The sequence below is a fragment of the Crassostrea angulata genome, chromosome 7 (genome assembly GCF_025612915.1).
Source record: "Crassostrea angulata isolate pt1a10 chromosome 7, ASM2561291v2, whole genome shotgun sequence".
Taxonomy (NCBI): domain Eukaryota; kingdom Metazoa; phylum Mollusca; class Bivalvia; order Ostreida; family Ostreidae; genus Magallana; species Magallana angulata.
Genome location: NC_069117.1, coordinates 14,440,462 through 14,467,821, shown reverse-complemented (window position 1 = coordinate 14,467,821; position 27,360 = coordinate 14,440,462). Strand labels below are relative to the sequence as shown.

Genomic DNA, 27,360 nt, shown 5'->3' with positions numbered 1-27,360 from the left:
TCAATTTTCTTTGTTAATACCCAACCAATCTCATTGAAATTTTCAGAATATGTTCACAATCGATATAACTGTATTCGCTATAAATATTTCTGCACAACATTGTATATTAAGAAATTTATCGACGATTGTTGATTTTCAAGTTGGTAAAATGGGTAGGCAAACCCGGGTCGACATTTTACGGTTTTGTAGACTTATTTAAGAAATAACTGAACATTTCACGTTTAATTCCGGTAAAACAAATGAAATACTAATAAGAAATAGGCATTTATTGAACGAAAAATAATTATTCTTCGATTAATAACAGTTTTTAAGAAAAACCGGGTCACTAAAACCGGATCCGATCACCCGGGACAAACTTGATAATTCCGTAATAATTGTGTTTCTATGTTATCCAACATGGATTTTATTTATGTTTTATTAATGTTACTTTATATAAACAATAAAACACATAATTTGAGAATAAAGATCACAGATACTGTGCCTAGCTTTAATATTATTTTCTTAATCACACATAAGCCCTTATGTAAGCTGTTTGATCAATTAACTACTGTTTCATCTCATTATGATAATTAGCTAATAGAGAGGAAACTGACATCTCAATAGGATAGTTTTAAAAAGAGAGGAAGCTGAGAAGAAGCTAGGTCGTTTACAAACAAAAAAACAAAACAAAAACCAGCATGCTTATTCGTTCATATTATCACAGCCCTTTTAAATAAATAGTGCTAAATAAAATTTACAAAACACAAAATTTAATTAAAAAAAATATAGTGCTTTTAATATTTTCTTTAAATATTTATTAAAACTTAAAATTAATGTGTAACACCAAAACATTACTTACCTTTTCAATTTAATAAATTAGGCACTAATGAGGATATCTCTTTGTGGTTAGAGCTGGGCAATGTCACAATATCATCCTCATAATTTCGGAATTTTTAAGTTTGCCCCGGATGATCGGATCCGGTTTTAGTGACCCGGTTTTTCTTAAAAACTGTTATTAATTGAAGAATAATTATTTTTCGTTCAATAAATGAACATATCTTATTAGTATTTTATATGTTTTACCGGAATTAAACGTGAAATGTTCATTTTTTTCTTAAATAAGTCAACAAAACCGTAAAATGTCGACCCGGGTTTGCCTACCAATTTTACCAACTTGAAAATCAACAATCGTCGACAAATTCCTTAATATACATTGTTTTGCATAAATATTTACAGCGAATACATTTATACTGATTGTTGACATGTCCTGAAAATTTCAATGAGATTGGTTGAGTATTAACAAAGAAAATTGAAAAATATCGATCTGCCCCGGCTTTTATTTTGCCCCGGCCCGGGTTTGCCTACCCATTTTACCAAGACTCGTGCGAATAGGCTGAGACGAAACATTTTTGTCCCGACTTATTTACAATTCGAAGAAGCATGGCTTCCGGTTGTGTAAAAAAGGTCGACCCCTACCGAATGTTTAGTAAATTGAAATCATTGAACGCAGTAGCAGGTATGTGGTCATAAAAAATTTAAATTTTAAGTTGCAGAACTATGCACAGATATCACAGTAATTAATTCCAGAAAATAATTTGGTACACCTGAATTTCCTCCGTCAAAATTGTCTAGGTACGTGTATCTTCAGAAGAACCTTACATAATTGCTTTACTGAGTTATTGACATTTATTAGTGGAAATAAGTAGCTTCTTATTTTTATGTTTTCTTTATTTCAGTTTAAATTACATAATTTATTATCCTTTAAACATATAACCGAATCACGGAATGACTATCACAGTAGAATATTACATTAATCTGTTAATGTTATACATGGTATCTTTACTATTTTTTCACTATTTCAGATATTAAAAATAATTGGAAGTTTGTAAATGCTTGACAGCCAGAATTTTTCCTCGGTTGGATACATATATAATGTCCAATTGTAAATTATAAGAAACTTATCAATGATGTATTTGTTTATAGTACTACTTAATTGCAAAGAAGGATAACTCTCATTCCTTTTTCGTATCAGGGGCCTGCATACCATCACTGTCCCAGCAAAAAACCTATAAAACTGACATAAAAGCTAAAGTGGTGAATCCACGGCCATTGACGGTCACAAGGATATATGAGAAAAAAGTAATTCTAAAAAATGCAGAAGCAGCAGCAGCTTTGGCAAAGGAGGAAGAACTTTCTGATAAAAAAGAGAAAATCAATGTGTATAAAAGTAAGTATTGTTAAAAAAAATGGTTTTTGTAAAAGAGGCACAAAATATCTTTCAACTTGTAGAATTGTGAATAAATCACTATTTGTCAAAACAAATGCCAGCCAGTTAATAAATCTATTCACGAGTTAAATGATGTGTCTTAAAAAATGATTATGCAGTTAGAATCTGCATGTGACAAGTAGTGATTCTGATTAAGATATTGTATGTAGTTTAATAAAATGTTAATTTGATTGTGTTATCAACTTAAAATTGATCTCATAGTGGATCTTCAGGAAAAGTTTACACAATAATGTTATTTTTTTTTAATTAGTGTATATCTCTATCAGGGCCGTCACTCCCCTCAAATTCGAACCGAATATCGGACCCATTCCCAATGGCAAAAGCCACAGATTTTCCCAATTTGAGGAAAAAAAATTCCCAAATGCATTAATTATTTACAACTTGCGATTTGTCGAGCTGCTTTTTGGTCAGTAGATTTGCCGTAATTGATTGAAGCTGGCTTCATTATATCCTGAATGATCAAGTAATGGGGACAACACTGATGATAATTTTAAAAGCTTCTTACATCTGGACTGAACCCCTATGGTGACCTAACAAGCCCAACTAGTAGAGTCACCTTTTAGGTTGGTTAATTGGGTTATACGGCACGGTGCGCACGGCATTATGCAGTCTATGCTGTTATGAGGGATGCATTTTAAAGTGCTCAGAAATTTACGAACTGATTGATATAAATTATCGGAAAGACAGAGGCATTGGTTGTTTTCTGGTAATTAGATAATAAACCTTCTAAGTAAATGCTTAGATTATCAGGAAATCATTTACACGTAGGTACATGTAGACTTCGTAAACAGATCTTCTGCATTACGGCTGTAATTGGGTCACAGGGTTTTACTAATACCCTTAAATACACATGATGTCAGTAACAAATTACACAGAATTTTGCTTATAAGATATTACAAATATTTTATCTTTGAAATGAAATATAATAATTCCACCTCATATAGATTTGGTTCCCTTTTCCAAATTTGATCTTAATTTTTTTTAATTTAGTATTTTTGAAAAAAATATTTTTTAATCTATGTATGTGGGTTCCTTCCGCTCCTTTGATTTTTAAAAAAATTGTCAATCAACATGTCTCAATCATGTGAAAAAAAAAATAAAGTCTTCTTATTTTCCTGACCACTGTGCAATTTCAAATTAAAAATTTAAATCTGTAAATCAACATGTGTAAATAAAAAAATTGAACTCTTCATAATTCTGAAAATTTCCCTCTTTTTTGTGTCTTCCTTTTTACTCTTGGTTAGTTCCTGGGAACATCATGTGAGCTGTTAAACTTTAATTTTAAGAAGTGAACAGCAGATCTTGCTATTTATACAGAAGGCATTTTGATGATATATTAAAGTATCTTAAATTTTCCCAATTTGACAAAAAATGTGGATAATTTTCCCAATGGAAAGGGACCAAGTCCCTGTACCAAAAAGTGCTGTGACAGCCCTGTCTATGCACTATGAAATGAAATAATATTCAACTCATCTCTTGTGAGTATTGTGATGTTTGAGTCACCCATAAGAGTTAATAAAAATCCTTATTTTAAACTACTATCCGTTTTTAGACTCTTATTTGATGTATGAAATATTATATAAGAAGATATGTCCATGGCAGACCCAATCGTAATTAGATTTTCGCTTGCTTACTTGCATTTGTAGCGACTAATTTAGTGGATCTGACATCTTATTTTGATTAGATTAAAAATGACCCAAATTGTAAAACATTTAGTTAAAGTTTTATATATTTTGGAAAGATATAGGTTAAAATAGGTGTTGTACATTAAACTTACAGACAACCCAATCATAGCAATTCTTTGTCACATTAACAAACCAGGGATTCATTGTTCTTTTTTGTCCACATGTATCATTTCTCTACCAAGAGAAGATCCCAGGTATCAAGAGAGGTTCACATGTCAGATAAAGCCGTTTTAACGACAGCTTGGACTATGGACTGTACTTAAGGGACAAACTCTTGATTTGATGAAGGCAGGCTCTTATTATGGTTAATTGTCCAGTCATATGGCTAATAGATGTGAATTTATTGAACACAATGACACTTGTTTGAGTTCATCCAGTGATGTATATTTTAGTTAAAACAGCATCTATTTCTTACAATAGAGCAGATCTTGGCATAAAAGCTTTCCGATTTTGACAGTCATGGGTATTTTAGAATAAGCTCCTAGCAATTTAGAAGAAAGGCGGTCAATATTTGACAGCTTGTTTTGAAGAGCAAACTAGATAGTAACATCCCACCAAAGGTCCAAGCTCTTATTGGAACGGCTGTATTTAATATCTTGAATGAAAACAATCTTTTGTGTTTTACTGGTAATTAAAGGAATAGAAGAGTAAGAAATGAAATAATTAGGGCCCCGCAAGGATTTGCGGGTGCCCTATAGTAATCACTCTGTCCGTCCGTCCGTCTGTCCATCCGTCTGTCACTCTTCCGTCCACAAATTTTCTGGTTTTTTTCTAATAACTTTTTTTATGGTTGCCCAATCATGTTCAAATTTGGTATGGTAGTTCAGTAGGCAGAAATACATATTTTGATGCTAAGTTTGGTTCTCTGTATCTTCTGGTTTGGAGCTGGGGTGGTGGGGTAGATTCCTTAACTATGCATAAGAATGATTGGGCAAAGAGAGATAACTGCTGAGAATGTTACCATTGTATACTTGGAAGGCTGTGCAATATTTTTCCTTTGGGATTAATTAACCTTCCACAGGAAGAAAATCCTAAGCTTTATCTTTATCTGTCACTTTGAGATTAATTACTGCACTGCCTGTGTCTACAAATGAACTTTGTTTTGAAGTTAAGGGGGATGTCTACACCAAATAAGTGTAGGAGATTTTTGTTGCATGCATTTGTTACTAATAATAGGCAAAGTATTCAACAATAATAGACCTCAAAGTACATTACTCTGTTTTTTAGAGATTTTTAAAAATATCAGTCTACTTCCAGATAACCCCTTATAAGTCAAATTTTTAAACATTTCTGTTTTGAAACTCTTATGAAAGTGAAATTTATAAAGTTTGAAAATGAAAAACAAAATAATCATGAATGAAGTTTGTATGATTTTTATTGGAATCCACATAAATATGAAACTAAAATATTTAAAAATTCTTTTAAGGCAAACTGCTGGATGAAATCCCACAAAAATCTGAAAAAAGAAACAATAATCGTTGGTTAATGAGATAAAAAAAAAAGAAATTGAATGAAATTGAAAAATTAAAAGAAATACTGAATTATTGCAAAAATCTTGGTTTGAAAGATCCTATTTAAGAGTTGTCTTTCTTGATTTTACTTGGTCTCAAATAGCATGGGACCAATTTTTAAATTAAAAAAGAATCACTATATCTTACTTACTTCTTGTCTTAACTACACCAGACTTCCATGGATGGTGCATCTTATGATGCTGATGCACCTGATATGCTTGAATGCTGAGTCTGAGCCATAGGTTGCAGATGCTTGATATGGTTAAGTTTTTTGGAACAGGTCACATGTTTAATAGATAATAGTACTACTTCAAACTTGCATAGTTGATTAAACTGTAATATGAATCACAGAGGAAGCTTCAGATGCAGAGCTTGATTTCCATTATCAAGGATGCTAAAGAATATATCTTAGTTATTACAGGTCCTAACTTCACCAAACTTGAATGGATTGTGTGTTTTATGATACAGATGCACCTGACAGGCATGGATGTTGAATCTGAGCCATAGGTTGCGGATGCTGGAGCAGGTTAAGGTTTTAATTGCTAGTGCCCTCTGATGATGATATCTTAGTTATTACTGGTCTGAACTTCACCAAACTTGCATGGAGATGCGTCTTATGTATACTGATGCACCTGGCTTGAATGCTGAATCTGAGCCATAGGTTTAGGATGCTGGATGAGGTTTAGTTTTTTTGGAACAGGTCACATTTTTTATAGATGATAGCTTGCATAGTTGATTTAACTATATTATAAATGAAACGCAGAGGTTGCTTCAGATGCAGAGCCTGATCTCCATTATCAAGGATGCTAAAGAAATCTCCTACCTCACTCAAAACTGCTCGATAGATAGATGTGTTTGTTGATAAATTATAAAACATGATTCCTATGATATAGTATTGTATGGTATGAAACAATATTGTTTAATATAATACAATATAATATCATATGTAATATTAATTATGTTATATGATACGATATGATATTGTATCAATTTTTTTTATATTTTATGTAATGATATTGTAACATGATATCGTAATGTATAGTATTGTATATAATGATACAATTTTGTATAATATTATATTGTATTATTAATTTATTATTATATCACATAATACTATTACATAAGATATTGCAAAATATTATATTGTATCCTATGATACAATATTTTATATTCTAAAATATTGTATCATACGATATTGTTTAATTTAATATTAGTTTCTGTAATATTGAATTATATCACATGAAATTGTATATTATGATATTGTAATATTATATAATATCGTATCATACGATATTGTATAATATGATATTGGTTTATATTATGATATATTATCACATCACATGAAATTGTATTGTATGATATTGTAAAATATATTATTGTATCATATGATACAATATGTATAATATAATAGAATGTTGTATTATGTATTTCACTCTAAATTATCACATGATATTGTATCATTTGATATGATACAATGTTGTATCAAATTATATTGTATCATAATTATGATACAATATCATATTATCAAAAATGATACAGTATCATACAATATCATACTATATTATACGATATAATATCATATGTTTCAATGTTATGATGTATTATGTAATATGATATTGTAATGTAATACTATATTGTTTTATATATTATGATATTGTATTATGTGAATAAATACAATAACATATAACACAATACAATGTCATATCATATGTTACAATATCATATCTCATCATTGTTTATTATGGTATTTTATTGTATTATATAATATATGTTGTAGATATGATAGGATGCAATATTCAATTTTATATTATTGTATTGATTAACATATGAACATATGATTATATACAATACAAATCATAAACAACCATATGTATATTTATACATACATTAGATGTCCATAGTGATACACATGTACGTGTGGTAATTAAAAACATGTTCTTTTTCAAGATTCTGTCGTTCCCTCATTTGGCTTGCAAATCCGGGCTTCCACTGCTCTTGCTACCTAGCTATATCTATTTTAATTAAAATACATTAGTTAAGTGTCAAACTTTCAATGTAAGTCTTATACTGCAAATGTTTTAAATTTGGGAAGTTCAATTAACACAAGAGATGGTACTACGGAACTTTAGTTTTATATTAATCGTAATAGCGAGCGCAGCTCGCTGGCGCACAGCGCCAGCGCGAAGCGAGCTCTACCGGCAAGGCGTGTGTGAATAGAAAATTCGGACTAGTTGCACATTCATTCAACGGATTTTTTTGGCGTCAGTAAATCGGACCAGTAATGCATCGTTTTAATCGTCCCAGTAGTTCCCTGTAATCATGGCAATTTTTATCACTTCACACTCTCACGAGAATCAGCAAGACAAATTTAGACAGTATAAACAATAACGATGTAAGCGACATACAGTCAATGTTACCTCTAAAGTTCACCTCAGTACACTTTCAATCAAAAATAATCGTGTGACGTCACAAACGTTTACACATTGATCCGATATATTTTTTCGGAGTCAGTAAATTTTGACCCACAATTCATAGTACCAATGGTTTCCAACCTCACGTTCCAACATCACGTTCTCCCGAGAATCAAAGTAATCCTTTGAAAAGCTTATAAGATGTGTAATTTTAAGAACATCATGCTTTTTAAGTAAATAAAACAGTATACTTGGCATACTTTTATTTCTCAGGGGAGTTTTAAAGAGTAAGACGACACTTAACCAACGTCAGCTTTGACGTCACAATAAGCACCGATAAGGGGAAATTACTCTAATTGAAGTTATTGTAAATCTGTTGAAATGACCAAAATCCTCTCAAAATCTTGCAAAGGCTAAGATAAAGAACAGCTGACGAATAAGGACATTACTTCAGATACAGGAAACAGTTGTAAATTGCACTAATTTGGATGAATGCTCACAAATATTTTATTCACTATAATTACGGTAATTTCCTGAAACGTAACGTTATACGTAGCAGCGCCTTTTTTTAAAGGGGGTGGGTGGGTGGATGGCAGCCTCATCCAAAAAATCTTTGCAAGCAAAAAGGAAAATAAATCATAAAAATTCTAATCCTTCAGCTCTTTAGCAGTTCAATGGTTTCTTTATTTTCACTTCCATTTATTAGCTCACCTGAACCGAAGGTTCAAGTGAGCTTTTCTGATCACCCGTTGTCTGTCTGTCCGTCCGTCTGTAAACTTTTCACATTTTCAACTTCTTCTCAAAAACCACTGGGCCAAATTTAACCAAATTTGGTACAAAGCATCCTTATGGAAAGGGGATTATAAATTGTTAAAATAAAGGGCACAGCCCTTTTCAAAAGGGAGATAATTGCGAAACAGTGAGTATAGGGTGCATGTCTTTAAAAATCTTCTTCTCAAGAACCACAGCAGCAGAAATGCCAATATTTACACAAAAGCTTGTATATATAGTGAAGATTCTAAATTGTAAAAATCGTGACCCTCGGACCAAAACTGGGGCCCCAGGCGGGGTTCAAAGTTTAACATAGAAATACATAGGAAAATGTTTAAAAAATCTTCTTCTCAAGAACCACTGCACCAGAAATGCCAATATTTACACAAAAGCTTGTATATATAGTGAAGATTCTAAATTGTAAAAATCGTGACCCTCGGACCAAAACTGGGGCCCCAGGCGGGGTTCAAAGTTAAACATATATAGAAATACATAGGAAAATGTTTAAAAAATCTTCTTCTCAAGAACCACTGCACCAGAAATGCCAATATTTACACAAAAGCTTGTATACATAGTGAAGATTCTAAATTGTAAAAATCGTGACCCTCGGACCAAAACTGGGGCCCCAGGCGGGGTTCAAAGTTTAACATAGAAATACATAGGAAAATGTTTAAAAAATCTTCTTCTCAAGAACCACTGCACCAGGAATGCCAATATTTACACGAAAGCTTGTATATATAGTGAAGATTCTAAATTGTAAAAATCGTGACCCTCGGACCAAAACTGGGGCCCCAGGCGGGGTTCAAAGTTTAACATAGAAATACATAGGAAAATGTTTAAAAAATCTTCTTCTCAAGAACCACTGCACCAGAAATGCCAATATTTACACAAAAGCTTGTATGTATAATGAAGATTCTAAATTGTAAAAATCGTGACCCTCGGACCAAAACTGGGGCCCCAGGCGGGGATCAAAATTTAACATAGAACTACATATGAAAAATGTTTAAAAAATTTCTTCTCAAGAACCACTTCACCAAAAATGCCAATACATACACAAAAGGTTGTATATATAGTGAAGATTGAAAAAATCGTGACCCGCGAACAAAAGTGGGGCCCCAGGAGGGGTTTAGATTTTAACATATATAGGAAAATGTTTTAAAATCTTCTCAAGAACCATCGTGCAACTGTTTGGGATATTACTATGCATACATGTACATCCTTAAATAATGTAGATTCAAAAAATTGTAACTCCCGGACAATTGATGGGCACCAAGAGGGGTTCAAAATTTAAACATTTTAAGAAACAAAGGAAAAGTTTAAAAATTTTCTTCTCAAGAACTACAATGTTTTAGTTATTGGAATATCTATGCATGCATCCTTCGCTTATGTAGATTCATAATTCGTAAAATTGTGACCCCCGGACCAATAATGGGGCCCCAAGATGGGGTCAAAGTTTATTATAGAAATATAAAGGTAACAGGTTAAAAAATCTTCTTCTCGAGAACTACAATGCTTCAATTTGTGAGATTACTATCATGCATACAACCTTGGATAATGAAGGTTCGACAGTTTTAAATTAGTGACCCCTGGACTAATACTAGGGACCCAAGATGGGTTTAAAGTTAAATGTAGAAGTACCGATATATATGGAAAATGTTTAAAAATCTTCTTTTCGAGAACTACAATGCATCAATTTGTCAGATAACTACGTAAGCACCCTCAGATAGTGTAGATTCGAAATTATAAAAGCCGTGACCTCAATCTAATACTGGGGCCCCAAGAGGTGTTCAAAGTTTAGCGTAGAAATATAGAGGGAAAATGTTGAAAAATCTTTTTCTAGGGAACTATAATGCTTCAGCTTGTGAGATAACTATGCAAGCATCCTTAAATAATGTAGATTCCAAATAATTAAAACTTTAGCACTGAACTAATACTGTGGCCCCAAAAGGGGTTCAAAGTTTAACATAGAAAGATATATTGAAAATGTTTTTAAAAAGTTCTTCTCGAGAACTATAATGCTACAGTTTGTGAGATTACTATGCAAGGATCCTCAAATTGTGTAAACTCTAATGTAGTGGAACCAAGAGTTATCTTTCTTAATGTTCTGTACAGTCTGAGAGTTATTCCTCTTGAAGTGGAACTCTTCTACGTTCAGTTTTTCAGGTTGTGTACGTGTGGTCCCACCGCAGTGCTACACATTTTCATTCCTATGTTACTATTTATGTTGTTCAAGCCAACCATAAACCTCGGACCATTACTGGGTCTCCAGAAAGGGGTTCAATGTTTAAAATAGAAAAAGCATATGCTACGAAATGTAATGTTACAAGGAACTGCTGTTCAGGTGAGCGATGTGGCCCATGGGCCTCTTGTTACAATTTTGGGGGGGGGGGGGGTGGCAACACCATGTTCTTTTAACATGATAAGCAGATACTTTTTAGGCGTAAATTAAAAATAAAATTAAACATTAATTATTTTTTTAAAGTGGAGGGGCAAATCCATGGTAAGTCGATTTTCTATGTATAAATTTACAAAAATGAAAAAAAAATTAGCATGGGGGGAGCTCTATGATGAGTCAAGTTTTATATGTAAGTTTAAGAAAAAATGTCTACTGCAAAAATAAAGGGGGAAATCAATCAATCAGTCATAATCATAATCACTATAAAAGAGGAGATGCAGTGCAATGAATATTTATATATTAAAATCTTTATTATTAACAACATTGTATCTGAGATTAAACTACTGTTCTACATATAAATAAATAAATTATAACAAATCTTATAAACTATGAATAATGAAAATTTACTGAAAAATAGGTATGTTTTATTTTTTGGCATTCAAATTTCACGTTAATTTTATTTTATTAATTTATTATAATTGATTGTTTGATCACATGCTGTGCTCGCCCCAATGGTCGCACCGTAAAACATATTATATGGTTCAAGTGAAAATATTAAATCTGCTCACCTTTATCGATAATCAGTCACATATTTATGATCGTCTGTTGTAGATGACATTTCAAATATGTATTGCCAACAGCAGGGAAACAGTATATTATTTCGATTTCACGTTTTCTGTACATAACAGCTGATAATTAATGTTAGTTGAAAGCTTTAATCACGAAGGGAATTGAAATTTTTTTTAAGCGTTTTGGTGATTTCATTCTTATCTCATCTCCCTCGTTAAAAGAGTTCAATTGAATGGTGTATAGCTATTTTGTACCACGACATAATGTTATCAATCCAGAACAAAATGGCGTTTCAAACGGATGTCAGACATATTGTGACGATGTAGCCTTCCACCTTAAGGTCAGTTTTGAATGATGTGTAGTATTGTGTACATTCTTTGAAATATGGATTTAAAATATAATATTCATACTTTATTTTGGTTAAAATACCGTACACAATGATATATGATAATTTTATTGAATTCTAAAATCAAGATATATACGGTATTAAGATATCCTTTTTCACTATTTTATTTTTTAATTATTAAGGTCTTCCGTTTCCAACGGAAGACCTTATACTTTTTGTGCTGTTTCTTATTATTTTTTTTTTTCCACGAATTTTGTGCACTCAATATCTCAAAAACTATTCGTCCGATTTCGACCATTTTTTCACAGATGATTGCCAGTGGTCATAATCCTAGAAGTTTTTAGAAATTTTGAAATCGTCACTTCCGGTTCCGATTTACGGCCGATTTTGTCAGTTTTTACGACCAATTTTGTGCAGACATAAACTCAGAGACTATCAGAGATATAAATACGAAATTTTCAGGATAGGTAGACCATAGTTTAAAGATGTGCAGAACATACCGGTAGTTTTTAGCGCCATTGGCGCCATTTCTTTGATCTCGTCTAGGCTCGAAAATTGGATTTGAATTTTGCATCAAAATTTTCATAGATTTTGATCTGTATCTTTTTATCAGTTAATATTTTGTTAAGACGTATACAGAGGGTTCCGCTTAATCTGATAGTCTGTTTGTCAGGCAAAACTTATCAGATTAACCGATTATTAGATAATCCAATTTAGCGTTTTTGTGGTATTTAATTTTGGTATAGAATAAAATACAACTTGTTTCAATACATAATTTATCAACAAACAGATATAATCTGTTTCTCAATAGTTTATAATGAAATAATTTACCTTGCATTAGCAATGAAATAGCATTTTAGTCGTTATTTAGTTTGTAAATGCTCAAAAGAAAATGTTTCCCTTCTTCACTGTTCATTACGATGGTTTCAGAGTGGCGGCCATTTTTACAGGAAGTGATAAGGGCTAACTGTCTAAACATTCCCTCTTTTTACCTGGACTATTTATTTTAATTCTTTTTCTGGTATAGTAGAATGCTCTTAAATAATTAATTATGCATGATAACAAATTATTTGAATTTTATTCATTAAGATTTCTACCCCGATGTAAAATTGAGAGTAATCAGAATTTCCTCGATGTCACATGTTCCCAAGCACTTTTGATTCAGAAATTACATGTTTAAATAATGCTTAATGGTGCAAGCCTAGCATGAAATTAACACAGGCAATTAGTAAATGAAAAAACAGTAAAATGTGTACACAGGTATGGTCAGTCCTGTGTGCGGTCATCCAGAACAAGTCAACTATCGATGTCGGTAGCTTTCATCTTACGAAGAAGTGAGCCACCCGTGTGTGTTGAAGTGAAACTAATGCCCTGTAAAGAGTTACTGTGTACACAAAAGGGGTGTCAACTAATAAAACAAAGGAATATAGAGGTGTTAGATGGTGGGCTGAACTATCGATGTCGGTATCTTTCATCTACCGACCAGCTGACCATCTGTGTGCGTTGAGCAGTGACTAATCCCCTGAAGCACCGTTATTTGCAAGTTTTAGGCACGTGCCAAGCTGTTTACACAGTGAGAGGTAATACACGAGGTGTGGACATGGTGGAAGAGATGTGAAAACGCTAACTGATATTTGATCGGCCGACAGAAATCGTATCAGATTAACCGAAAATGACATTTTTTTCAATCAGATTATCAGTAGAAATTACAAAGGCTTATATAGCAAATGGATCGGTGTTTTGATTTTAATCAGATTAACCGAAATATCACATTAACCGCGATCAGATTAAGTGGAACCCTCTGTATTACAAAAGTGGTAGATAATCAAAAGTTCTTTCCAACAAATTCAAGAAAAAGGGGCTGGTCCCTTTATTTAGGGGCCAAGACACTTGTAAACTCTAATACAAATAACTTAAAAATGATAAAGATTTTGTAATGCATTATAGAAGCAAAGTTGTTGACTGTAACATTATCTATCAGGAAAGATCATGGCCACGCCCGTTTATTAAGTAATTATGGATTTTTAGGGGCCGAAGTACTGAATTTTTGACGCAATATATCTAGAGAAGGAAACATATTTTGTTTAGCTTTGTAGAAGAGAAAATGCTAGCGTTGATGATTCTAATCGATTCCATCAATCAAACCACCAATGTCTGTCCCCATCAAGGATCTAGAGGGCTGGCCCCTAAAATATTCAATCATTTGTATCTCAAAAATAATCAACAATTTTAGATAGGTGTAAGAACAAAAAATGTTAGAATTTGTGAGACCTTTCGACTGAATTCAAGAGAAAGGGGCTGGTCCCTTAAATTAGGGGCCAAGACACTTGTAAACTCTATAATTATAGACAAGTTGCTGTCCTTTAAAAAAGGACTACAATACGTGGACCATTTGCATGTGTTTCCAACGAAAACGTGAAAGCTTTTTTTAAGATTATCAGAGATTCCACTGACTCTATAGCCCTCTGCTTTTAACCTGACTAAATTTGTACGTTGTATTACGTATACATGTATGTATAGCCCTGACTTTTTATCTCAGAATTAAAAGGGTTCATACTTCTAAAATAATTATGATCTATTCATGAATGAAGATTTCATACATGTATAGTATCAGACATTCGGTGAATTCTACTATTTGCGCACACATTACGATTCGCACTACTTTGTTAACTATGCAGTGACAGCTTTGTGTAAATTGAAAAATTCAATTTTTGATGCATTTTTCTTGAGATTTAAACTTTTATACAGTGACATAACTATTCAATCGCACTAATATGCTTGAAAAATTTTTGATGCATTTTTCTTGAGATTTAAACTTTTATACAGTGACATAATAATTCAATCGCACTAATATGCTTTAAAAAATTTAATCGGGAAGTTCTCTAGCCTCGCCTACTATAAAAGTAATGTTAAGTTACTTGTGTATTCGGAAAACAAGAAAACTTTGCAAATTATGCCATTTGATGCATGTTGTAGTTTCGGCATAACATTAACTTATTCCATAATACAGATAGTTCATATTACATGCCAATCATTTCTTTAAAAGGAATACTTTGTTTCTGTACTGTTTACCGACAACTTTACAATTACAGCGCCTTTGAACTTCAATCTCTCACCAGAGGGCGCGTTCCGCACGCTTCACTAGCACAGCATAATACGCCCTCTGGTGAGAGATTGCCTGGTTCCATGAGCTACCCATTACGCACAGGAACCAGGCTAGCTCATGCGCAGGTTGAATTTTCCCCATAGCATCCGGTTTAACCTCGCTTATATATTTTCTGCGTGGACCTCAGGGTCCACGCAATAACTTTAAAATGATAAAAATTTTGTAATACATTAAAGAAGCAAAGTTGTTGATCGTAACAATATCTATCAGGAAAAATCATGGCCACGTCCATTTATTACATAATGAGGGATTTTTAGGGGCCAAATTCCTGAAACTTTGACGCATATATCTAGAGAAGGAGAAATATTTTGTTAAGCTTAGTAGAAGAGAAAATGCTTGCGTTGATGATTCTAATCGATTCCATCAATCAAAACACCAATATCTGTCCCCATTAAGGATCTAAAGGGCTGGCTCCTAAAATATTCAATCACTTGTATCTCAAAAATGATCAACAATTTTAGATAGATATAAGAACAAAAAATGTTAGACTTTGTGAGACCTTTCGATTGAATTCAAGAAAACGGGGCTGACCCTTAAATTAGGGGCCAAGACACTCGTTAACTCTAATATAAATAACTTAAAAATGATAAAGATTTTGTAATGCGTTATAGAAGCAAAGATGTTGATCGTAACAACATATATCAGGTAAAATCATTGCCACGCCCATTTATTACGTAATTAGAGATTTTTGGGGCCAAAGTACGGAAACTTTGACGCAATATATCTAGAGAAGGAGACATATTTTGTTTAGCTTTGTAGAAAAGAAAATGCTTGCATTGATAGTTCTTATTGATTCCATCAATCAAAACACCAATGTCTGTCCCCATTAAGGATCTAGAGGGCTGGCCCCTAAAATATTCAATCATTTGTATCTCAAAAATGAACAACAATTTTAGATAGGTGTACAAATAAAATATGTTAGTATTCGTGAGACTTTTTAAATGAACTCAAGAAAAAGGGGCTGACCCTTTATTTAGGGGCCAAGACACTCGTAAAGTCTTTTACATATACCTTAAAATCGATAAAGAGTTTGTTCAATTCATTATAGAAGCAAAGTTGTTGATCGTAACAATATCAGTTTGTGAAACTCATTGCAACACCCATTGATGACGTAATTAGGGATTTGAGGGGACTAAAATCTTAAATCTTTAATGTGCTGTATATGAAAAAGCAAACACTTTGTTAAGCATTTTAAAGGATATTGACAATTGTATACATTATCTGAAAGGAAGGGGTTAGGGGGAAATTCTGAAATTTCATGGAGTTTTTAATTATATTGTTAAGAAATTGAACGGAAGACCTACTCTTTACTTGTAACGAGATCGTATCTAGTTTCTACTACTTTTTTCTCTCAGCTGTGCTGTATTGTAGAATAATTTGAACTGAACTATGATATGATTTATTTAGGGCAAATGCCTTGCCTTGTTTTATGATGGGATAATTGAATTTGATCTTACTGATCAAGTTGCTGAACAAAATAAATTATAATGGATATTCCCGATGAAGTTTTTAAATTCCTTTGAAATTGTTATTTTCTTTGACATTTATACATTATAAAAGCTAACTGTCATAATTTCATACCTAAAGGGAGTGAAATAAGCATTCAACAAGAATCTTTTGTCAATTATTTACATTCATTACAGAATCTCGCCGATCTCTGTGTCTGGTCCATTATATATCTCTTTGTTCATTACCATAAATGTGCACTCTGGAAATTAAAAAAAGGAGTATATGATTGATAGAATAGATTATGAGGAACAATTGGTTAGATATCTAATTGAGTTTTAATATTAATGGGTTTGGGTTTGCTGAATTTTTACCAGGTACTGTGGTTTCATTAATTTTCAAGGGCATCAATTTTCGTGGATAAAGTGAAAATCACAGTTTCAAGGATACGTAAATTCGTGGCCAATGACCCTATCAATGCAAAATGTTAATAAAAATTGCACTTCAATGAATATTTAATTTCGTGGATCAACTAAACAACGAAATCCATGAAAATTGGTATTCAACGAATATTGATGAAACCACAGTAATTAGTTTAAAGTTTGATCTTCGTTTTAGTTTTTAACATGCATATTAAACATGTATAAGCAAACAATAAATTTCAAAGAAACTCAAGTAGATCTGATTTCAAAACACTACTGCAACACTTTATCAATATTGTTTATCTATATAGATTGTGACAAAATATCTGCATCTATTCAGTGTCATACATGCACGACATATAAAGTGCTATCAAAATGCATGCAATTATCTAATAATTAATCAATTTTCTTTTGCATCAAATTATAAAAATCCCATAAAATGCATTAATTGCTGTTTTATCTTTTAAACTGTAAAAGCAATTTAATTCAATGTATATATTCAAAAGTTTCAAAGCATGATTAATTACTGTCATCTCCAGTTCTTTTGCATTTCATATTCCTCTTCCAAAGACAGAGGTTCAGAAGCTGTTAATCTCTGTAGGTCTTCTGACTTCATCCAGTCATGATATCTGTATGGAAAAAAACATTTCATTTACTATATGGTTTGCCATTATTAAAATTTGATAATTAAGGTCTTCCGTTTCCAAAGGAAGACCTTATAGTGATTGTAAGGTTTTTGAGGTCTTCCGTTTCCAAAGGAAGACCTTATTGTTTTCGAACTGTTTATTATTATTTTTTTTCCAAATTTTGTGCTCGCGATTTTTCGAAACTACTTAACTGATCTCGACAAGTTTTTTACAGATGATGGGACATTATCTGAATTTTATATGTTTTTGAAATTTTTGTCGTCGTCACTTCTGGTCCGGATTTAATGTCGATTTTGTAATTTTTTTGACCAATTTTGTGCAGAGCTGATCTCAAAAACTATGAGAGATGTGACTGAAATTTTCATGATAGATAGAGCATGGTTTGAAGTTGTGCACTATTTAGTTGTTTTGCACCAGTGGCGCTATTCCTTGGAGCTCGCTTAGGCACGAAAATGGGATAAAGATTTCGAATCAAAATGTTCATATGTTTTGATCAGTATTTTTTTATCAGTTGATATTTTGTTAAGACATATAGAACAAAAGTAGTAGAGAGTCAAAAGTTCTGTCCAATAAAATCAAGAAAAGGGACTGCCCCCTTTAATTAGGGACCAAGAGACTCGTAAAGTCTATTACGAATAACTTGAAAACAATAAATATTTTGTTATGCATTATAAAATCAAAGTTGTTGAACTCTACATTATCGGTTTGAAAAAGTCATCGTCAGGCCCATGTTTGACGTCATTAGGGATTTTTATTCATTATTTTCAAATTTGGGGGGGGGGGGGGGGGGGTTAATTTTGAAATTGTATCAATATTTCATGGTATCATTTAAAATAAAATAAAAATCGGACGGAAGACCTACGCGTTACTCGTAACGAAGTCGTATCTAGTGATACCTAGTACTGCACAATCTTCTACAGAAATCGTTATGTGCATGGCATTTAAGAGTGGTAGACAATATGTTAAATAATGTTGTCTGAGGTGGGATTGGAACGCACCTTTGGGTTCGCGCGTACGAATTTCATTGACCATGCAGAGAGTGCTATCAAAAACACTTAATTCATGGACATGAGAGTGTGTTAATGCCACGTTAAGTACATAAATAGAAAGGCCAGGTCTAAATAATGTTAGTAATCGCTTGAACAGTGGGGAACATGTCAGTTTCAAAAGATGCGATCGGAAAGAAAACAGAAAGTAGAAATCGCGGGTTCAGTTTACACCAACGCAAGGAAGTCCATAAACAATTAGTTAATATGAATTCTGCACATGTATTTCTGCCTTTAAAGTTTTTGTCACGTCGTTTACAAGGATAGTCTACTGTTTGAATTAAATGGGATTGATATATGCTTGATAAATGAAGAAATAACGAAACACGTAACGTGAATTTATTTAGTATAAAATCGATGACTGTAATTTTCACAGTTCCAACATTCAGAAAAATGCACATGCTTTCTGAGGTCTAGATTGAACAGAATACAAAAAATATACATGCATCTGAATAGATACATGCATCTGAATTGTTATATGTTTGCTTACATCCCATACACTGTGTACATTTTGATTCCCCGTACAATCACTATGTGCTGTTTGATTTCAGGATTTTAATTATAAATAGTTAATTCTGCTTAAGATTTGGCCGACAATAAGAATGAGGTCCGATGTACATTTACATGAGTTTTTATTAGAATTGAGTGAAAGGATCGGGAGTTCCATTTCTTTCCCCCTACAGAACAAGCCATACACGGCAGTTGAAGATTCAATAGTCATTTTTAGTCCCCTAAAACTCCTAAAAGGTGTCAAAAAGTAACCCCCCAGACCACATTTTTTAAAAAAAATTGTACTATCTCCTCTGTACAATAAACCGAAAAGATTTTAAAAATCAGATGAATAGCATAAAAGTTACAAATTTGAGAGGGGGGGGGGGGGGGGTTCAGCCCCTTCAAAACCCTTAATTTTTGGCAGTTTTATTCCCAAGACCCTTTCTAGGTCTGCGCATTACGTTAATCATTATATAGATGAAATATCAAAAGCTTCACTTTTAAACTGTGCGAGAAAACAAAGAACACGTGATTTCAATATTTTTCCCTATTAAGGTCTTCCGTTTTCAACGGAAGACCTTATTGTTTTCGTACTGTTTATAATTTTTTTTTTTCCAAATTTTGTGCACGCGATTTCTCGAAAACTACTCAACCGATCTCGACAAGTTTTTCACAGATGATGGGACATTATCTGAATTTTATATGTTTTTGAAATTTTTGTCGTCGTTATTTCCGGTCCGGATTAACGGTCGATTTTGTAATTTTTTACGACCAATTTTGTGTAGAGCTGATCTCAGAAACTATAAGAGATATGATATTGAAATTTTTAGGATAGATAGAGCATGGTTTGAAGTTGTGCACTATAATTTAGTTGTTTTGCACCAGTGGCACTATTCCTTGGAGCTCGCTTAGGCACGAAAATGGGATAAAGATTTCGAATCAAAATGTTCATATGTTTTGATCAGTATCTTTTTATCAGTTGATATTTTGATAAGACATATAAAACAAAGTAGTAGAGAATCAAAAGTTCTGTCCAATAAAATCAAGAAAAAGGGACTGCCCCCTTTAATTAGGGACCAAGAGACTCGTAAAGTCTATTACGAATAACTTGAAAACAATAAATATTTTGTTATGCATTATAAAATCAAAGTTGTTGAACTCTACATTATCGGTGTGAAAAAGTCAAAGTCATCGTCAGGCCCATGTTTGAAGTAATTAGGGATTTTTATTCATTATTTTCAAATTGGGGGGGGGGGGTTAATTTTGAAATTGTATTGATATTTCATGGTATCATTTAAAATAAAAAATAAAATTGGACGGAAGACCTATTGTTTCTCATAACAAGATCGTATCTAGTTTATTTTATTTTTTTCTGCCTATATGCTGTTAATTTTAACAGGTAATCAGATAATAACCCCATTCTGTCATTTCTGAAAAAAAATCTTATTGTAAATTTAGAAAAAAAGGATGAGAGAGCAGAACAATTAACCCCCTTTTTTTTGCCTGCTGCAGAAAATTTAGAGGCTTATCTCTATCTGTCATATGAAGATTAATGAAGACCTTTGTCTGCAACTGATGTTTGTTTTGAAGTTGAGGTCAACCCTGGGTGATACAATGTATTTGCATTCACTGAAGGCTTGCATTTTTTAAAACACCTGTTTAAATCTTTTTTAAATACATATTTATTTCGTATAAGACATGAGGTTATCCCTGTTTTATGCAGATACAAGGTTACTATTTAGAGTTTTTGGACATTCAGGAATTATCTTGAAATTTTAAAAATACAGTTGTTACTTATAATTTTCATATTTTTTTTTGAAATGTAACCAAATTAAACTCTCATTCCATGAGCTGCACCCTTGTATTTTTACCCCTCAGTTTAACACTTTATTGTTGGATGAAAATCATATCCAACTACAAATCATGAGATCATGAGTTCTTTACATCTTATGCTGAGCATTTATTATACCCCCCGCAAACGAAGTTTGGGTGGTATATAGGAATCACCTTGTCCGTCCGTCCGTCCGCCCGTCTGTCTGTCTGTGCAATCATGTCCGGTCCATATCTTTCTTATGGAGAAACATTAGAAGTTCTTACTTCACACAAAGATTGCTTATGACCTAAGGGTGTGTCATGACCTTGACCCAAGGTCATTTGGCAAGGTCAAGGTCACTGGCAGAAAAAATACAAAATTCGTGTCCGGTCCATATCTCTCTTATTGAGAATTATTGGAAGTTCTTTCTTCGCACAAAGATTGCTTATCACCTAAGGGTGTGTCATGACCTTGACCCAAGGTCATTTGGGCAAGGTCAAGGTCACTGGCAGAAAAAATGCAAAATTCGTGTCCGGTCATTATCTTTCTTATGGAGAAGCATTGATTGTTCTTACTTCACACAAATATTGCTTAGGACCAACAGTTTTAAAAAAATAGAGCAGTTGATATTTATAGAAAATGGACGGTGAAATTGGCATCCAATATTTTCTATAATTGGAAAATACATGCATTATGATTTTTATCTTCGCGGGGGGTATCACTTGTGAGCTTGCTCACAGTACCTCTAGTTTTTCGTCATTGTTAATATAAAGAGGATGGAATTTTAAGTTTTTTTCACTTCTCTATATTAATTGTCATAGCGGGGCCCTTCCTGACTGGTCAGTTTTCTAGTTCTAATAGAGCTTTAAGAGAAAAAAAAATTTAATGTTTGAACATTTGTAAAAATGGGGGACAAAGGATGACACATGATCTGTAAATATTATATTAATTTAATTCACCTTTACTTATTCTGCAGGTACAAATTTTTGCATCTCTTCCAAAGTCACATGAATAATCTTATGGAAATTCAAAATAAGCTCAGACTAGAACCATAAGTTATTCAATTTAATATTTAGGTTAATCTGATTGACTTAACTCTGATTACATTGAAACTTTTTCGTTTTAGGTTTTCATCGAGATATAGCTGAGGACAATGCATTGATGAATCCAGATTTTTTCAAAGTGAAAGAAATGGTGGACCTGCATACCTTGTTTAAGAACAGGGTGCATTTTGGTCACCACCACGGTTGTAGGCATCCCTTTGTGGTACCCTTTCTCTATGGTGTTCGTCAAAACACAGATATTTTTGATTTGGACAAAACACTACCGCGTCTGCACAATGCTTTGAATTTTATTGCCCACATGGTTTACAGGGGAGGTGTGGTGCTTTTTGTTTCCAGAAATGCACAGACCATGCCATTAGTTGAACACACTGCTCAAAAGTGTGGCGAATATTCTCACTGTCGATTCTGGAAAGGGGGTCTCCTTACGAACATTGACTACCTTTACAAGAATCTTACTAGGTATCCCGATGTTGTGGTGTTCATTCACACTCAGAATAATTTCAGTCATGAACATGCTGCCATAACAGAATGTGCAAAAATGTTAATCCCAACTGTTGGAATAGTGGACTCCAATTGTAACCCAACACTGGTTACCTATCCCGTTCCTGGGAATGATGATTCTCTGGATGCAGTGAAATTGTACTGTAAACTGTTTGAAGAAACCATATTAAGGGCCAAAGAATACAGAAAGAGGGATATTGAAGAACTGAGTGATGATAGTGATGAAAGCTAAGAATTGTGCATCTGGTGCATCCTTTTCCTAATGAGAATGAAATTTAGGCAAAAAGTGTCAGAAACATTTCTTCTATCTTCATCGTATTTTACCTTTGCTGAAAATGAAAATTAAAATGTACATGTTTAAAGTCGGGCTTTGATCATATTGACAAAATATCAGTGGTACATGTACAGCCAAATTGTGATTTTACACATTTTCATGTATTCTTTGTAAAATATGTTTGGTAACTGCAGATTAAAATAATATAAGTGTATGGATGTGTTCATTTAATACACTTTGTAATCAATAGTACTTATGGAAATGTGATATTAGAAAAAACCTAACAGGATTCACAATAAATGTATGAAAATTAGTTGTTTGAATGTCATTAACTTAATGACCAATCAAATGCATGGAAAATTTAAAATATAACAATTTAAGAAATAATTCGAAATACACTATTGATAGCAATAAGCCCAACTCTGTAAGGTAATTTAAAATGGGTCAATAAGGTAATTGACCGCCAGGTGACTTGGGTATTTCATTATCTTGATCAGGTGTAGATTAACTTGACTTAAAATTATAATTGCAAGAATGATCAAAGTTAAATGTAAAATTTATGGAAAGCATGATATAATCACTTAAATAGGCTTATGCCTGATGGGGTGGGGTTTAACTCTGATCAATAAGAATAACGCCTATATACAAGAATTCCATAACATGAATACTGTTTAATTTACTTAATTTCACATTTAAACTTCTATGAAACTGTTGCAGTACATTACGCATTTACTTTAAACAACTTTTCAATTTATCATTTAAGCACAAGGTTTTGTGCTTAAAAAGAACCATTTTAACAAGACCTTAGACCCCTGGTATGATGTAACTATTTTTTTCTTCCATCAAAACAAGTTTAAAAAATGCTGGTTTCCGGTGATATACACATAGATTGCGTAGTCCTTGCTCAATCTTGTTGATTTCAAGAAGCCATGGCTGTATGGCCAGCAATGAAATAGACAGGGCCACGTCACATTACTATTTGACATAACTACCCAAAGTTCAAACTCCTGTTATAATGGTTCTACTTACAATTTCCAGTATTTTTGTCTGTGATTACACTTCGCATAATTGTGTAACATATAGTCCAATACAGTTCACCAATGACGCAAATGACGTACTGTTGGGGCACAAGCGGGGTTTGCATGATGATACGAAATGAATAACGTAAAAAAGTCAATAATTCAATATTTAATTGTACCATTGCCTGAAATTTTATGAATAAGAAATCAGTTATGAATATTATGGGATGATCTGATCTATCATTAAACCCTTTGACCTTTATTGTATTTGACCACGCCCCGGCCATAATGACCACTTCATAATGGTCAATGGACGATTCCTTTAATATTCTTGAAATGAATATAAATACATGTATCTTTACATACTTTTTTAACTTTCTTTTTCAGTCAATTAAAAATGCGTTAACATGTTTATGAAAAATAGTTTTAATATGAAAATCAAAACATAAAACATACAATCATGTTTATTAATATGTTAATTTATGAGACAATGTGATACAAGATAACTATGTGTATATGTATGAATAATACTGACAAATCGAAAGGCTGGTGCACGAACCATTCCATGATGGTTAATGTAATTATTTATCAAAAAACTTAATATACATTGTAATGTATATAAAACAACATCGATCCATGATTCCACAAATTGCATGTATCAATGGTACAAAATATTTGTATGTTTTCAAATGAAATTTTTCCAATTAAATGCCATGTACAAATAATACTGTTTCTTGAGCTGAAAGACTTTGAGTTTACTATAACTTAAGGCATTTACACTGCAGGACAAAGTGATACAAACTGATATATAAATGTATTATATAGGTACGTACAATATAATTTAAAACCATAGGTTTGCATGCAGTATTTCACTTCCTGTAAGAAGTTTTCACACTGCCATCTCCTTTCCACAGATGGGCTTGGTAGTCGCTCCAGAGAGCAAGGTTCCTCCAACTGTAGCAGCGGTAATCCACGTACGAATCACTCTTATAGAAGCGACTTCGTTTGGCACGGCTCGACAGCGTCTCAGTCCGCATCCGGTTTACAATGTTAGGAAGCCTCGTGACCGACAATTTCTGGATCACGAACTGCGGCTGGTATCCGCCGGAAGTGTCCTGTCTTCCGTTAAAGACAATTTTGGTGTTACCGTTGGAAGTGACCACCTTATTGTGAGCTACCTGAGGGGGCGTGGTTTGTACGTTGGTAATAGCAGGTGCTTTTGCCACTGTCGCTGCCATGCTGAATTTTGCGTTTCTGAAAGTATACCGGAAACTCGATACTGTACACATGCAAGTAACGTTAGTTTTTAGTTTACATCTGCCAATAAAGAAATCAGTTAAAAGCGTTAAGATAACATGATCTCTCCTTCATCAGTGGACACAATCACCAAAAAGATATCGAAATTTGATTCTCTCCTCGAGAAATGTCCTCAAGAAATGTCCTCAAACGGAACCCTAAACAATCTCTAAAAAAATTCGGATCATTCAAAGAAAAAGATACATGTAAGCAAACATAGAGAACTCGTGCTGTTATTACCCTTCATCTAATTTTAATTGAATTATTTTTGGTAAGTGGTAAAATGGGGCACTATACCTACTTTCCAGTAAAATTTCTTTTGAAGGCACTAAGGGAAAGACGGGGTAGACTAATTTCTTCCATGGAATAACTACCCCTTTGAATTCTTGTTAAACGGTTTTGTATCGCTACGTTTGCACGAAGCAGTTGGCCTAATTGGGCACATAGGCCGTCCTCCGTCAGAACCACAAAGCTCTATCTCTCCAAGAATCTCAATTGAACATTGATTAGAAGAAAAGCTATGTAGGCTAAGTGTTTTTATAATCGCATGCACGAAAGACCCCCAAGTTATATTATTCAACTCCTGATCACTTTAATATTGATGAATTGAGCGAATGCTTTCGACAAACACATTTAATACATGTACTGGAGAAGAGGTTTTGTCAATTGTACCCATTTCTCTAGAGTGCATTTAGATCTCTGCAATTAAAGTGCCATTGAGAAAAAAAAAAACACCTTTGCAATCGATATTATGGAATTCGGTGTTTATATACATGAGATATAGGTGTATAACGAGATTATACGGAATCAAAAAGAAAGAAGAATTGTGTGTGGGGAATTAAATGAATGTAAATAATAGAATTTTTAATCACACATATATACTAATTTGGCTTGTAGATAGACAACACCTGCCAATGAAACAGGCCCTACTGTCATTAAACTTTTGTGTTCATTTCAAACCCAGTTTGACAGTTTTAAAAGGCCTATAATCGACACATGCATCAAGACTGTCGTGTTAAGCTGGCCAACATTTGGTCACAATATGCAATATATTTGTCTCACAAAACCACAAAACCCTATCAAGGACCGGCATTGTAAGACGAACTCCGTTATGCATTTTATGTTCGGATCCAGAATTTTTTTTCGGGGGGGGGGGGGGGGGGTTCCGATGAATATCTGTAATTGCCGGTGGGAGGGGGGTTAATCAAGGCCTATTTTGGGTAATTTTACTTCGTAAATTTGAGAAATTTGAAATTTACAGGGGTCCCCTTCCCCTGATCCGCGCTTGTATTTATTTCAATTACTTTAACACAGGATTTATTGGAAAACGATTTCTGTATCTCGGTTCCGAAGCTTTTATCTTTCATTCATAATGTATAAACCAGAACCGCTATGAAGACAAGTACCCGTATCTGCAAACCATCAACTAAAGTTTTTTTGTTTTTTTCTCGCAGAATATATTTCTTAAACATTAGAAAACAGGAAATAAAGGTACTGGTAGTTGCATTTGAAATCGTGTCAGATGTTTTTGCCAAAGTGTGTAGAAACATTTTGAACAATGTTTTTTATACATGTATTCATTTATTTTTACGAAATTCGAGCAAAAACTGCAATTCTAAATTTATATCAGCCGACGCCAGATGGCAAATTCACGCTGAAGTTGGTTCTTAGATACATTAATATTCAATTTTTTAAGATTGAAAATACTTACGAAGTTTTATGTTTGCGATAATATCTCTCTCTCTACCATTACAGCTTTAAATCTGATGCCGGCCAATACACAACCCGAGCAATCAAAAACCTTATTTACATGTATGCGCTTTCAATCACAGGATTAACACTGTAAAAATGAAAGCGGATTATTTCAGAGTCGAAATACTACTAAACGTGCAACCAGTTTAGCGCGCTTGGCAACGAAGTATGTAACTTTGTTTTAAATGTATTACTTCTGTAAGTGTACATGTAAAAAACCGCCCATACCTGGGTAAATACCTGGGAAATTCGTTAATTAAATCTGAGGTGTATGGTAGCCTTTGACGTGAATGTTTTGTGTCGGTGAATTATAAATGGGACTCTTTACCACCGCCGTGTTTCAAAAACTTGAACTACTTAGATGGCACAAGCGATAGCTATTTAGAACCGAAGATTGTGCTCATTTTTAAAAGACCGGTGTATATTTTTTACCACACAATTATTTGCACTTTATCTTAACAGTTTAT

At 33.2% G+C, this 27,360-nt stretch overlaps 2 protein-coding genes across 4 annotated transcripts; one reads left to right on the top strand and one right to left on the bottom strand.

Moving 5' to 3' along the window:
* Positions 1–1,362: 1,362 nt before the first annotated feature.
* Positions 1,363–23,040, top strand: LOC128156158 (28S ribosomal protein S2, mitochondrial-like). Its single transcript, XM_052818192.1, has 3 exons — positions 1,363–1,495; positions 2,012–2,206; positions 22,114–23,040. Exons 1-3 carry the CDS (start codon positions 1,420–1,422, stop codon positions 22,782–22,784), a joined length of 942 nt encoding a protein of 313 aa, XP_052674152.1. The 5' UTR covers positions 1,363–1,419; the 3' UTR covers positions 22,785–23,040.
* Positions 23,041–24,251: 1,211 nt separating this feature from the next.
* Positions 24,252–27,165, bottom strand: LOC128155207 (uncharacterized). 3 transcript variants are annotated; one of them, XM_052816807.1, is made up of 2 exons: positions 25,443–25,585; positions 24,252–25,099 (listed from the first exon to the last, which is right to left on the bottom strand). In XM_052816807.1, the coding sequence occupies exons 1-2, from the start codon at positions 25,502–25,504 to the stop codon at positions 24,715–24,717; spliced, it is 447 nt and encodes a 148-aa protein (XP_052672767.1). In that variant the 5' UTR covers positions 25,505–25,585; the 3' UTR covers positions 24,252–24,714. The 3 variants fall into 3 exon arrangements, 1 of the variants encoding a protein (XP_052672767.1); XR_008239578.1 differs by lacking the exon at positions 25,443–25,585 and adding an exon at positions 26,853–27,165 and having other exon boundaries at positions 24,960–25,099; XR_008239579.1 differs by having other exon boundaries at positions 24,961–25,099; positions 25,439–26,117.
* Between the last annotated feature and the right edge of the window lie 195 nt (positions 27,166–27,360).